This window comes from Calonectris borealis, chromosome 2 (genome assembly GCF_964195595.1).
Source record: "Calonectris borealis chromosome 2, bCalBor7.hap1.2, whole genome shotgun sequence".
Classification (NCBI taxonomy): Eukaryota; Metazoa; Chordata; class Aves; order Procellariiformes; family Procellariidae; genus Calonectris; species Calonectris borealis.
Genome location: NC_134313.1, coordinates 99,675,043 through 99,690,021, shown reverse-complemented (window position 1 = coordinate 99,690,021; position 14,979 = coordinate 99,675,043). Strand labels below are relative to the sequence as shown.

At 38.4% G+C, this 14,979-nt stretch overlaps 1 protein-coding gene across 3 annotated transcripts in view; it reads left to right on the top strand.

Annotated features, from left to right (window-relative positions):
* The window catches only part of CAP2 (cyclase associated actin cytoskeleton regulatory protein 2), a 69,748-nt gene extending 55,651 nt beyond the window's left edge, over positions 1–14,097 (top strand). For all 3 annotated transcript variants that reach the window (XM_075142738.1, XM_075142739.1, XM_075142737.1), the window contains 6 exons: positions 5,299–5,491; positions 6,350–6,525; positions 7,762–7,885; positions 8,109–8,191; positions 10,819–10,959; positions 12,522–14,097. In XM_075142738.1, the coding sequence (XP_074998839.1) occupies positions 5,299–5,491; positions 6,350–6,525; positions 7,762–7,885; positions 8,109–8,191; positions 10,819–10,959; positions 12,522–12,605 (801 nt within the window). In that variant the 3' untranslated portion in view covers positions 12,606–14,097. The remainder of the gene's footprint in view (positions 1–5,298; positions 5,492–6,349; positions 6,526–7,761; positions 7,886–8,108; positions 8,192–10,818; positions 10,960–12,521) is intronic.
* Positions 14,098–14,979: the final 882 nt, after the last annotated feature.

Genomic DNA, 14,979 nt, shown 5'->3' with positions numbered 1-14,979 from the left:
TGTACAAACAGCATTTTATTTCTCTAACAAGACTGGTTGTAGCCCTGTGCTCCAGGGGAAGCCTTTAGGAGAAATGTGCTGTAACAAGGCCCAGCTTCTCAGAAGCAAAGGGCTTCACTCATCTCTAGTGTAGTTTCAAGGGAATTAAATGAGATTCAACATAGATTAATTTTAACCAGGCAGCTGCTTCAACATAAACAGTCATTTCTTTCTTCCAGTGAGCCAGCTAGGTAGCCAGCAAGGAGAAAAAGAAGAGTACCTCACCCTTCTGCCAGTCCTACAAGATAAAGGTAGAAATACAACATACTTTGAGGCTGTACTGCAATCCTGCAAACCCTTGCCCAGTGATAATACGCATTTATCAGACGCAGCTCCGTGAGCAGCTTCGGACACTGTCATAGAGGAAGCTACTGAGCCACGGTCAATGGGAGGCCCCTGGGCCTCTCTGCAGGTGCCTCTGGGCTATCCAGCAAGGAGCAAACCCTGACCCGTTCGTGTCACCCATTCAGAGCATGGTTTAATTGAAGGCTGAAGACAATTTTTTCCCTGGGAAGAAATTTCTGGAATGTTCCATCCCCTACATAGCTGTCCCTACATGGCCGCAGGGCCTGCATCTCCTGTTCTTGATAGGACCTTACTCAGAGAATTACATTTTCCCCCATTTCAGAAAGCTCCAGGAGCAAGGTTTGAAGCACATCAAGTTCACTATGATACAAAGCTAGCAGGTTAAAAGTTAATGGCTTATTTTTGTGTTACATTTTCACAAAGTAAGGCTGAAGCTATCTGTTCCCCTGATAATTCTTACACGGGGCGTGTTTGCAAACGATGGAAAAATGACCACACCAACATGTTAATGGGAACAGTCGGCTATCAGCATAACTTGGTGTGATGTCTGTAGACACCACAGCACTGAGAACAGCAGCTGTTACCGAGGCAAACAGCTGAAATAAAAGAGGAAGAAAGGCGGCTTGCAAATAACTGCCTTTGCTAGTCCAAATGGCTCTTAATACTCTTTGTGTAAAGATACACTGTTGTTAACATCTGCTTGAAGTTAATCTGAAGAGTTGTTTGCAAATAGCAATGCTGGTAAGCACCTGCTGCTTTAGGATAGCTGAACTTTTGCGGGCATATAACATGCTATTTTATTCCCAGCAGCTCTCACAAACACCACCCTATACAGGACAGAAATGAATGGACTTTGTGAAAGGCACTTTAGTTGAAATTGGATAGGACTATACACAAGTACTGCCAGATACCAGAACAGTTTAAGAGTGTGATTCAGAAATAGCCCAGAGCCTGAGGGTCTAAGTGGTCTCGGAAGGATGACTAAGGAAAGCAAACCAATTGCCAGTGACTTAGATTGGTAACTTGGAGGTCTATGTATTAACAGAGGTCAAAATTAATCAAAAAAGAAAGTTCCTGGAACCACTTCACTAGGCTGATTTTAAAACTGCCCTTTGCATCAGCATGTTTGAGTGCAGCACAGGTCCCATCTTCCCGACATGCAGGGAATGCAAGAAGTGCAAAGTGTTTTCCAGTTCTCTTTTGTGCTTTCTGTCCCCTTGTTAGAGTTTCCCTGAGCCACTCTTCCCACGAAGAATTTCACCTCACTTGAATGTTTGTTTGATTTCAGTCAGGTAAATCCAAATGGCAAAGAAAAGAAGACAAAAGCCAGAGTGAGACTGGACCCCTCTTTACAGCAAGTCTCTGTATGCCTCCTCATTAGTGAGACCTGTCTGTCTTTTCCATGCTGTTCTATTTCAAAGGGGGATTGTCCTACTGGATGTGTCCATGCCGTAAGACAGTAGATCTACAGTGAAGCAGTTAGTCCCTCCCTATACTTTAGCGACCTTTTTTCTTTTGATTTGTCCTTCAATTTTGCCTGGCCTAATTTTTGATTGAAATTGTTTGCAGTTTCCAGAATGGCCACATATGTTCAGACATAATTGAAAATATCATGATACAATATCTGTAACTCAGGTCATAAACTAGACAAGAATTTGTCATGCGGGAGAAAAGTTAACAACAAAGGTTCAGTCCATCTCTTATTTCTGTGACTGCACAAAATTAAGAGGAAAAGTGGGAAGGGTGACTGAACCCCAGGTGTCTTCTGAGACCTTGTGACAGCTCCTGTGTTCTTAATTAGATCTAACTCATAATCTTTTGAGCTCAGTGGAGATAGCCACTGACTTTGGTGGAGGGATCAGGCTTGTAAAGAAAAGAAGAGGCAGATGGGCAGCATGAGTGCAAGGGATGAATTTTTTTCCCTACTTTTGAAACCCACTCAAAGGACTAGAATGTCTTCACTCCTCAGGTCAAGGATTGAGATTTTTTACTAGACTTCTCTTTTCATCAGTACTCCTCTAGCAGGGAAAGATGCTCCTAGTTCCCCAGATCGTTTCCTACCTCTGCTCTTTCTTGAAAAGTAAATAAGTAATTCTCCAGTCATACAAAACCACGTCCACACTTGATTGATGTATTTAAAATCCTTCCTTTTTGTCTGTACTTTCAGAAGTTAGTTCTTTCAGAGTTCTGGGAGAGAGATCATCCACTTCCACAGATAAATTCCTCTGAGTTTTGCTTCCACCTCGGTTACACTCCCACACTTCTGTTGCCATTTGGGAAACTGCCTTTGATGCACTACTCAACAGCATCATTTGAGCCTGGAGTCTCCTGCATGATCTGTGATGGCCTTCAGTTTGACACTTTAAGCAAAGAGACTGGCAGAGTGACCCACCACTCTGTGTTGTATGCAGAATACCCAGATAACTTCTACATTCTTTTTTCTCTGATGCATCTTTGCAGCCCTTGCAGAATTTAATTGGTGTTAATTCCAAATGAACATGTGAGTATTACACACATGTTTCTGGAAAATCACAGCACTGTATTTATGCAGTTGGAAGCAATAAGGTATGTTTGGGAAATCAGATGTCAATCTGGAAGTTGGGAAATCAGATTTTTATCTCAGACTACAAGTTATTAACCACTACCACTACTACTATTAATCTCCTCCCGTAAAGCATACATAATTCATAACTGCATGTTCACATTGCACTGTGAACGGTGAGTGCCATTTCTGGTATCTGAGTATTTTAAAAAGCCCTGCAAATGCAATGTTCATAATTCTGGATAACCAGGACATAGTGGATTTAGTTGCTATGGTTGCAGGCAACAGATAGAGAAGATCTCTATTGCACCTCAGGCAGCAACAACTGATTGTACCACTAAATCCACTTACATTTTTTTTTTAATAATAATAATTCACAGTTGTGCTGACTCTGCTGCAGGTAACATTACTGGCATTAGCAGAGGCAGGAAGACAGGCATTGTAAATTGAGGGCCAAGTGAAGAAGTTGTCCCCAGCCTAAAACAATAACCTATAACTACTAAGTATGTAAGCAAAAACGCCCTGAGTTAAATGTATCCATGCAACAATGAAATGTCTCTAAAAGCAGTCCACATCAGTTCCGGTGTATCTTGACAATAAATGGTAATCAATTCCAAAGGGGGATTCTTCTCATTTGTTTACATTTGATCAAAAAGATTTAATAGCATAGACAAGAGCTCATTCCCTTAAGAGATCTTGGATCCTTTCAGAAACAATCAAACTGTACCACTACATCAGTTTCATTACTCACCCAAGTACTGGGGATTCAACAGTCTTTTTTGTGCAATGCAGTTTTAATGTCACTAATGTGACAAAGAATCTTGCTATGTATTCATCACTAACATATTCCATAAACAGCTCCTTCAAATGCAACAGTACTTACATGCTGAAGATGCATGTGCCAATAGAGGGCGTATATTAAGAGGATAACTAATATTCCCTTTCCATGCTACTCTAATTAGGGTCATAATGACTAAGAGGTTTGAATGCAGTTTCTTACTCAAATGTGCCAAGCTTCGTTTTTTTCTTTAAAAGTGTGTCTGAAGAGTAAAAAAAAAAAGAGCATGTGCACCTCAGCCCCTTTCCCATTATCAGTTTGGGATTACAGGCCAGAACGAGTTTACTTTTTAAAAAATAGCTACAGTTTTCACTCATGTGAGATCCATGAACCACATGGATACTTTACTGTTTCAGTTTAGTGGAAAGCAGAAAGGAGTGGCATCATAAATGGTTAAAAATACTCTCTGAGTCCAGCTAAGCAATATCTATTTCCAGTATTGATTACCAGGGATGCACTTTTAACAACCTGTATTTCTTAACAGAGGTAGCCAATTAGAGGAGCTGTGACTCTGTAAGTCCCTGTCATTTTCCCATTGTATCTGCCCACCTAATAAATATGTACTGGTGCAATGCACAATGTCTGTATAGCTACCTAAATTAATCAGAACCAATCTAATTTTTCACAATGGTTCTTTTAAAACAGTCTCTGCTCTGCTGCAGAGAGGTGGGATCAGAGTGACACTCAGTGGCAAGACAGAAAAAGTCATTCTCAGTTTCTCAGATTCTATCTAACATTTATTATTAGGATGCATAAAATTTTAATTAGATCATTATTAGTATTTTCCGTCTGTTTGATGATATTCTATGTAAGCATTATAATTCAGACCAAAACATGTACTTTTGATTATGCAAACTGAAAGAAAGATTGGATTACTTACTTTACCAAGGCCCCCCTCACTCATAACTTGTGTGCTGTGATCTCCTGCAATTGAAGAAGAGAAAAAAGAATTTGAGAAATTGAACTAAAAACTCAAATACTGAATTTCAGAAATAAGAGACTTGAATCACCATAGTTTTACATTCTGCTGTATTTGAATCTTTGCATTTGAATCTTTTCAAAATTACTTGAACAGTCTGAAGAATAGCATTTTACATCTTGCATACAATTTAGCACGTTGCATATGTATAACTGACAGTTTATGACCCTCCCAGTTATTTGTGTTAGATCAAAACATTTTCTGTATGCTTCTGAACGCACACCAATCTATGGCTAATTGAATTTGATATCTGAAAAAAAGGAGTCATTTTCTCTTTTATGTAAGTAAACACTGGAGTAAATGACGGAATCTTTACTATTAAAGATTTTTAACATCGGTCTTGACAAGCATTTGAGAGAAATATTTTAGGTGGAGTAGTTCTGCAGTAAGGTAGTGCTGTGGACTGTCAGTCTTTCCAGCCTTGCCTGCTTTGATGCAGGGAAAGATTCATAGTATTGCGTTCGATCACAGTGCCAGGAATTCTTCTGAGCCTGTGAACTCACAGCATTCAAGGATGTTAATAAATAAGAGTTATCATAATACAATGTTCCTTGAAACACTGTATGTCAAATAATTTCCATCTATCTCAAACAGGGTCCTGTTGCATCACCCATGTCTATGCGGTCTGTTCTAACAAGCGGGTCATGCCTCTCCCCACCACCGCCACCACCACCGCCACCACCTGGACCTCCCCCCATCTTTGATACAGAAACCATAAAGGATGAAGGAACTGCATCTCGCTCAGCCCTATTTGCACAGCTTAACCAGGGAGAGGCAATTACCAAAGGTCAGGAGAAAAGAAGTCAAATTTTGGTCCATGAGTCAGACTACATCAAGAGCTGCTATTTGTATTAACCCAACTTCCACTGCATTTTTAAGTTACATTTAGGCAGCTCAGATCTTTCTGAGGCATACACTGAGTCTGATGGATGAGACTGCATATCAAAATCTCTTTAGAAGCAACAGCGCCCAAATATGTTCAGCATACTTGAAATTCACACCATTTGTTTAGAGGTATCCTTTTAATTTTAAGGCAGCCAAGCTGAACATCTTCAACCCCCAGTAGCTGGTGAGCCTCTAAGCTGCAATTGCAATAAAAATTTATCCCTTTTTCTGATTCACATTCAGTGTACCAACCTGTGTCAAAATGTCTTACATGTTAGGTGAAAAGATATGGCTTACAGCTCAGTATGGAGTACAGTAATAAAGCTTTTTGTATTAATACTGGACAGTTGCAATTCAAGTGGATGGTTGTGAGTTTAAATACATACGACTGATATATCTGCCTTTAATGCTGCAGGGATAGGTCAAATATTGTCATAAATTAGAAAAATAATCTCATTTTTATGGATAGAAAAATATGATATAACAAGCTCTCAGAGCTCGCTACAGGCAGAGAGGGATTAGAAGACATTGTGGCATTTCCTGTTAAAGATACTAAGATAGCCCATCCACAGTAAAAGTGCTAAAAATATGTAGGCAGTTACACTTTAAGTCGTTACCCAGGCAAACCCTGAGGAAATAAAAAATGTAAATGCACAGAATAATTTAACACAATTACAAATGAACCTTTCCTGCTTAAATATGAACACCCTTAGGACTGGAAAACAGACTCTCTTTTATAAACATCCTTTTTTTTTTTTAGGGCTTCGACATGTCTCTGATGACCAGAAGACTCACAAGAACCCCAGCCTACGTGCTCAGTGCCCCTCTGTTCGATCCCCGACAAAAAGCCATACTCCAAGTCCCACCTCTCCCAAGAATTCCCCGCAGCAGAGCCATGCCCCTGTCTTGGAGCTAGAGGGAAAGAAGTGGAGAGTGGTGAGTTCCAGTCACACCTCTGAATTGCACCCTGCACATTGCAAACCAGGCTGAGCACCGAACGCTTGCAAAAGACTATCCATGTTCAAGGTGCAACAAGTCAAAGTTGCAACTAAAATGGGCTGATTCTTGCATTGCTCTGCCTTGCTACAGTTTAGTTTTTACTATTCTGTAGGATCTAAAGTTAATTCATTTGTCTCTGAGAATCATATACTAATTCATCTGCACTGGAGAATGTCAGAACCAGCATATAAATTCCTTGCAAAATCAGACAGTCCCCCAGAAACAAGTTCAGTAGAGAGCTCCCGTTAAAGTCCCTTCTTGCAGGCCATTTGTGCGAGTGAGAGATAACAGTATTATCACAGAGCACTTTCTCCAGCTTTGTTAACCAACGGAATTATACATTTATTTTTCATCACCATGCAAGCACGTCACCCATGCTTAAAAGTAGAGAAGTGTTTTCCTTTTGCTCAATCTACAGATGGAAAAGATAGATTTGTTTCAAGTTTGGGAGTTAATTTATGCAGGCATATACCAAAGAATCTATGCGTGAAAATTCACATGGCTGCGTTGGTTAAAAGAGGGAAGTAGCAATATGCAGTTTAGTCATGCAGAAGGCTATATACACAGTCATTACTGTGGAGTTGAGTTTGCAGAAGGTGCAGTCACAGTTTGCCTGTGTTGTGTTGCCTTAGATTTATAGTACCTGGAACTTTCCTTGTGGATCCCTAGTCTTTCCTTGACATCCATGGAGTGTAAATGTCCCTTCACACTTCACAATGAAAGGAAATTTCTTCACCTATTATTCCTTATTGTATATGGTAATGCCTGCACCTGTTCATAACACACTGTATAGACCATTATATAACATTTGGAGGAACAAAAACTTGCTCTTTTCTTCAAGGTGCCGGTTTAAATTGGATAGAAGCCAAGCAACAGTTTTGTGAGGGCATTTTGAAATTGTTGTGAGCGTAATGTCTTTGCTACAAAATTAATGGCTTTTGTCATGGTCTATGCTAAGTTCTTCAGTTCTGCAGCTCTAAAATACACATGTCATCTACGGGTGAATTAGGTGAAATACCTGATCACCAAGCAAATTACATTTTTAAGCCACAGGAAGGATATTGCTCTGTTGTAACTGAAGATGCAATGACTCCGAGGGTAAGTTGTACTAAACTCTGTCTGACTGTTAGCTAGTTAAAGACAACCAATTAAATAAACTTTCTTTTGAAATAGGAATATCAAGAGGATAAGAATGACCTGGTCATTAACAACACTGAACTCAAGCAAGTGGCGTACATTTTTAAGTGTAACAAATCTACGCTTCAGATAAAAGGAAAAATCAATTCAATTACGATTGGTGAGTGGATAGCTCAGCTGGGCTTTAAATGCCAATTTTGAAAAAACTGACTTACGTGATTAATAATGCATCTGAATCATTCCACTCCCTTTAATGGATTGATCAAGTAAGTAAAGCTGCTCAGCTATGCAGTGCAAGACTGGGACTTTTTGTAGTTAATGTAGCAGGTGTGCATATATTTCTTTTATCTTGCCTTTCTTATTTATGATTGCTTTTATTTTAGACAACTGTAAAAAGTTTGGCCTTGTGTTTGACAACGTTGTGGGAATCGTGGAAGTGATCAATTCCAGGGATATTCAGATTCAGGTAAATATCTATTTGAAAAAGAAAGATAGACAGAGAACAAGCAGGAAACAAAAAGCCCAAGGTGTAGCTACAAGAGATTTTAAAAACTCACAGGAGCACAACAAAAATAAGAGGTTGATGTATCCAAATGTATCTTTATATGCACTAAATTCTGCTGATGTATTTAGAAAATGCCTGTGAAAACTATTGAGCATCACTGCACAAACCTCACTTACCCCAGTCCCTTCTGGTTCCAGTGAAGCCGAAAGATCTATACACTGTAAGAACTATTACTTCTGGCCCTAATTTTCTTGCTTCCATGGTAAACAGCTCCTAGCACTTGAAAGTTCAGCGGTGCTTATGGAACAAATTCTGGCAGTTAGCTAATTGATTTCTAAGCCCGAATACGGTTATTTCTTTTTTTCTTATTTTCTCAATGGAAATGTTAAAATAGACTGTCAAAGGACAACTAAATGACATAAAGTGAAAATAGGCACCGGGATTTTAAAAATCTCCCCTGCCACAGACATGACACATGACATGAGTAAGTAATGTAGTCACTTGCCTACAAATGGGCTATGAGACGCTACTGGTTTTGTCTTTGATAACCAGTAAGCAAAGCTTCATCAGAGATAACCTTCCTTGTGGTTCTTGTGAAAAGAAAATAGATGTATTTTACATCCCTATATTGCCCTCTATATTGGGGATACTTGCCCCGTTCAAAATATAGACTGTCTGCCTGACATTTACAGCACTTTATTCATCCCATTCCAAAGAGGCCTAACTATACGTGCTCTAGTACTCGGTTGTGTCCAACATACATGACCTAGTCTCAAGGAAGGACTTTAGGATGTATTATTTTAAGCGAAAAAGAAATGAAATGTTAATTAAACTGTCAGTCTTCAAGCAAGGTGAGGTCTTTTGCTTAAAAGGCTGAGCCTGCTATATGACATTAAATGTAGACAGCTCTGCTCCATGCTTCAGAAATATTGGTCACAGCCACCACAGGGAGTAATAGCAAGTGACTGACATTGCTACCAGCTACCAGCTGTGCATCATCTTCTGAACTGTAACAAGCAGTTTTATGCATGATCACTACATGTCTTCTTATGGCAGAGGCAGTTAGTTAAAGAAAAAGATCCCAGGCATTTATTGGAGTGTTTTTTTAAATAACTAGATTATTTTTATCATTACCTCTAGAACTATTCGTGAAAGCTGAAAAATTCATATGTAATGAACAGCAAATCCACAGCTTGTTAATACTCAAATAAAGGGGAAATATCTTTTCTAAGAATCAAAATTCTTTTGGTTAAACAGGTTCTATGAATATTGCATAAGGCTTCTATGCCATGGAGCAGAGTGGAGTTCCACTTAAGAAGGTAGAGTCTGGCTATATGCTATATGCTGCTTGAATCAGCAAGCAGCTTCCGCAGGGTTTGAGTATGCCAAATGCTGAGCACCTCAATTTTCTCAGTATTTTGAAGACCTGAGCTTATGATTTGCAAATACATGATATGTTAATGGAACAAATGTCATTAAATTAATCCTACAGATTTTGCTATAAATAGTTACTTCAGTGCCATATTGCTTGGCTTTCCTTCCTTCCAGTGTTATTTTTCTTGCCAGGTGTTTGCAAAATTTATTAAACACACCCTCCTTTTGTTCTCTGTTGCATGAGAACCCATTAAAGAAAAGAAAGATCAGTTTAAGATGCATTGATCACTACATAGATCAGACTTCAGGATCGGAGTGGGATGCAAGAGGGCAGACAGACTTGTTCTTTATTTGCTGTCACATTTAAGACACTGAAGCTGAAAGTATATTCTTAACTTGAATGATGGGAGACACTCTTTCGTTAACAAGTACATACCTATCACATGCTGTTACTGTTTTATGGCTCAGAATAACCTCTGCCCTTTTGATACATTGTCCAGAGTATATTGCTGTCCCTGCTAGAGAGGGCAGCAGAAGGAGGAATTTTTACTGACAACCAGTGAGTCAGCCAGTTAGCCATGAAGAAAGCTTTTAATCTGTAGAACTGTAAACAAGAGAAGATTTCCCTTTCTCCCCAAGTAAATCCTGTGCTTGCTTTTAAAGTCACATAAGAAATACCTTTAGAGATTTAATTAAATTTATCTCAGTACTTTTTTAGAACTGTAGCTTGCCTAAAGGGGATAAAACCCCTTTCCTATTGTATGCTGTAAAACCTGGAAGAGCTCTGAAGTCTTCAGAAGGTATTACAAAACACTTGTCGAGCAGTACTGTATGCTGGGATCTTTCATTTGCCCTTACTGGGTTGGACTTGACATGTTTGATTTCTTAACCAGTTCTCACTGATGAACAAGGTGAACACCACCTAAATACCAGCACAAAAGTGTCACTGAAGTCAGAGAGAATCAGGGAAGCACTTTCATCAGAGTATATATTAAAAGCTTGCTGTGTAAGTTTGCTGTTTTGTATAGATCTTTGTTACCACCACCAAGAATTTTCACAGTGTCTAACAAATCAAATATAAGCATCATGCAGGCAGCTGACACACAGATCAGATGTTGGTGGCCAAAATTACACTTGGCAGGCAATGAGCACTTTATTAACAGTATCTTTGTGTGCATTTTAAGATTTAATATTAAGTAGGTTTTGTTTTGCAGGTGATGGGGAAAGTGCCAACCATTTCTATTAACAAAACAGAAGGCTGCCACATCTACCTCAGTGAGGAATCATTAGACTGTGAGATTGTGAGTGCCAAGTCATCCGAGATGAACATCCTCATCCCCCAAGATGGTGATTATGTGAGTGAGATATTTTTAAAGCTTTCCTCCCCCTTCCCCACTAGTCTTGGTAGCTAATAGCATTTAAACTGCTAAGAAAGAAACTAACATACCACACATATTATATCACCAAAAAACGATCCAAAACAATTGAATTTCTATGTACCAATATCTCAGCTATCAGTGCAGGAAGCACTCCTTATTTTCTGGGGCACAAAGTAATTTCAAAGATCAGACGTGACATTATTTCTTTCCATTTTGATAGATAATGGCTTCATCTCCTGTCCATTTAATTTTCTTTTTTGATATCTAAACATAATCTCCCAAAGAAACTCACTTCACACAAGAGCAGTCAAGCCTGAAGATGATGATGCTAAAACTAAGATAAATATAATATTACAGATTAAATAATACAGTATAGTGTACTTGGTTTTTTCTAAAGCTGTTGATACATGGGTAGCATCTGTAGTACTTTCTAGTATTTTCAACATATGTCCTTAAAAGCCACTTAAACATGTGCATTTTCCCGGCTCCTTTTCTGTTCTAGTAAGATTTTCATACTATGCCCACCAGCATTTCTAGTAAAGTCATGCTCTGTCACTTCACACATTAGCAAGGGATCATGCAGGCAAAGCATACTCGTAATAGTTTCCTAGTTTCCTCAACAGAGCAGCACTGAAATTGCACTGAATGGCCATAGACAGAACTTAAATTTCTCGTAAATCTTTTGGGGTGGAATTTTGTATGGTAGAGGGGCTTAGGCTTTATAAAAGAAAACATGTAACAAGAGAATTCTCATGTTCTACATTTCCAAAAGTGACTGCTGGATGCCCAGCTTCAGATAACTAAAATGGGAATGATTTTCAGTGGGTGCATATTCACCTACTTCCTAAAAAAAAAAAAAAAGGCCTTTTGATCAGTCTTCTCTCAAATCACTGTATCATCTGAAATTACTGGCTATCAAAACACCTATTTGAGGTCCAAACGAAAACCCCTTCTTTTCACATCTCATTTTGTTTACTGGGAACAGAGAAAGACCCAACAAGATCTCCCATCCTTTCACCAAATATACAGAATGGAAGGAGACTTTGATGTTTTGCTTCAGTTTGTGTATCCCACAAGGGATGCTGAGTCTTTTGAAGCGTATCACACTTAAAATTATAGGGTTTTTTTTTACTTTATTCTTCCATATTGTAATATTGCTTTCGTCCTTAAAATTAGTCTCCACGCTAAATCTCCACATCTAAATCCTTTGTACTGTCTTCCAACCCAGACACTGATGGAATCTAAAGCAATTTCTGACATGAGGCTTATTTACTTAGTTGTTCCAAATAATGGTGTGAGAGGGATTATTGCAAAACAGTACCATAACAAGGCTATTTGAAATGGGGTAGCAATAAGGCTTTTTCCTGTGTGGCATTGTAAAATAGCTTCCTAGGGTAATGAAGAAGGCTTCTCTCTAATCCTGGCATGTCTGAGCTATCAATGCTTTCTCAGTCATGTAGCACTAATAGTATTCCACCAGTTTTCATGAGGTATCCACTGTTTATTTAACCATCATTGTTGCTTTTGTTTCTTACCAGAAAGAATTTCCGGTTCCTGAACAGTTCAAGACAGCATGGGATGGATCTAAGTTGGTCACTGAACCTGCAGAGATTGTGGGTTAACTTCCTAACGCCATACAGCACTTGCTGACCGTGACCAGACCACAGCCAGCATAAACAAAGCAGTAATGTAAAGAACTAGAAGTAGCAGTAGTTTATACTGCTGTGATAGGCCTTCAAGCATTAGCTCTGCATGCTAGAAACAATAACACATCTGGCACGCTTTTGTTAGGCATCCCAGTGTTTTTCACGTTTCCACACAGTTTGCCTTCACATACAATTTTAATTCTAAATTATGTCATGTGAATGTAATGGATTAAAATCCCCAGTCTCCAGTCACATCATTGATTTGAAATACTGTATACATTAAGCCAAAATACTGCATGATACACTTTGTTATCATCTTGCTTCAGTGCATTCCTTTTTGTTTCTGCTAATCAAAAACAGCATTAAGACTTTAAGATGTTTATTTTTACCTATTAAGCAATTCCTGTATGATGCAGTAAAAATGTATCCCTAGAAAGTATGCAGTTCCTTGTAGTTCTGTGGCAATCATAGTGGGTTTTGTTTTAAACATGCAAAAAAGGACAACTTTCAGCAATACATTTTGCTAACAGAAGATTAAAAAAATCTGGTATTTTAATCAAACTTTTCTAATATGTATATTTAGAAGATTCCTATGTTTTCTGTGAGGTAAGATTTTATTATGGTCCACAGACTTGCTGTTGCCCTCTCATTTCTTGCAAATGAGTAATTCTTTCTAAGCTAAAGCCTCATCTAAGCTAAAACCTTGCAGCAAATCACTTGAAGGTTTTTTGCTCCTTGGATTTTTTCTTTTTTTTTGTGAGACAATCTCTCATTCTTTAAAATTTCACATTGTATCTTGCATCCTACTCAGAAAACTGAGGGAGGCATATATGTCAGATACCAGCTACTTTCCTTACTAATAAGGTTCCTTTAAAATATTGCTATTGTAGCTCATACTCATTAAAAATTTCTTCCTGTTTCTTCCCCACGTTTGTAGGACTTACTCAATTTCAAATATGTCCACAAAGCAAAGCCATAGATTTATGTCATACTAATTCTGAGCCCAAGTAAAGGGGTAATTTCCTTTTAGCCGTTTGATTCTACTTTATAGTCCCTATTGTACATGCTTTTTTAACAAAGGTGGAGTGTTGTATACATTTGTACTATTTCAGCACATAGTACGAATAAAATTTTAAAAATTTAAAAAGTCAGCTTATGGTTTTGATCACTTGTAATACTTTGTAACAGTGAAATCACAGTGAGATGCTTGCAGAGCTAGTTACAAGCTAAATTTTGTGCCTAATTTACCTTGAAAGTACATTAATTCTTGAGGGTTTTTAAGTATATCTTTGATTGTAAACCCTATACAATACAACCAGTAGTGCTCATTCCGTAAGGTTTTGCTATCTGATGTTTAATCTATGTGTATAATGTGTTTGCTTTAATACATACCATTTTTTCAACAGTAAACTTCTTATGAAATAAAAAGGAAAATGTACTTGTTTAAATACAAAGTTGTTCAGAGCTTGCTCCATTGCAGTTTGTCCTATGTGCTTTCTCCTTCTTCTATGCTGTTTCAAAAGCTTGATCGAGAAAAAGCAGCTCCTCCTCCCATTTCATTAAATATTACCACTTTTGCTACCATAATCCACCTGACAGTGAGTAGTGGGTATTCTGCACGCTAGCAGATAAATCTGAAGTTTCTTGCATATAACTTCAGTGACAGACAGAGAATTGTGCTTTTCATGACTCTCACTTCTAGGTACACCTCTGTCTTCCAGAGATTATGTCTATTATGATCATGACCTGGTGCAAGTTCATATGGTTTGCCTTCTCTTTTTAGCTTTTCCCATTGTTTCCCTATATGGCTTTGGATGTGCCCCTTCTGTGTTAACAAACCACAAGCAGTCCACTCCATATTTCACTTGGATGTGCTTCTTATCTGAAAAATGGGCATCGCATACTTGTCATGATAAAAGGATTGTTGAAGGATTGTTTAATCCTTAAATCATAATCATAATTTGTTCCATAAAATAATTTCATTCTGGAGCATTCTGACCTGAAATACTGACTCTTGTTTTCATCTGGCATCAAATAGGGATCAAGTCATTATGCAGCAACAGGAAGCCACTCCATCTTTTGGAGGTATGATACAAAACAAGTATCAAATGCTTGATAATAAACAGAAAGCAGCAAGTCAGTTCTGAATCACTACACAGGCAAATTATTTTAGTTCCTCCTAGGGATTTAACTCCCCCCTCCAAAACAAACTGTGTGAAGGCTGGTCTGATTCTTCTTTTAAACGTTTGAAAGCAAACGCTCTTGTGGCTAGACCTTCTCCGTAACACTCATGTTCCTGCAACATGCAAGACCAAAGTACATTTTTTTGATGGGTTTCTTAACAGGAAGA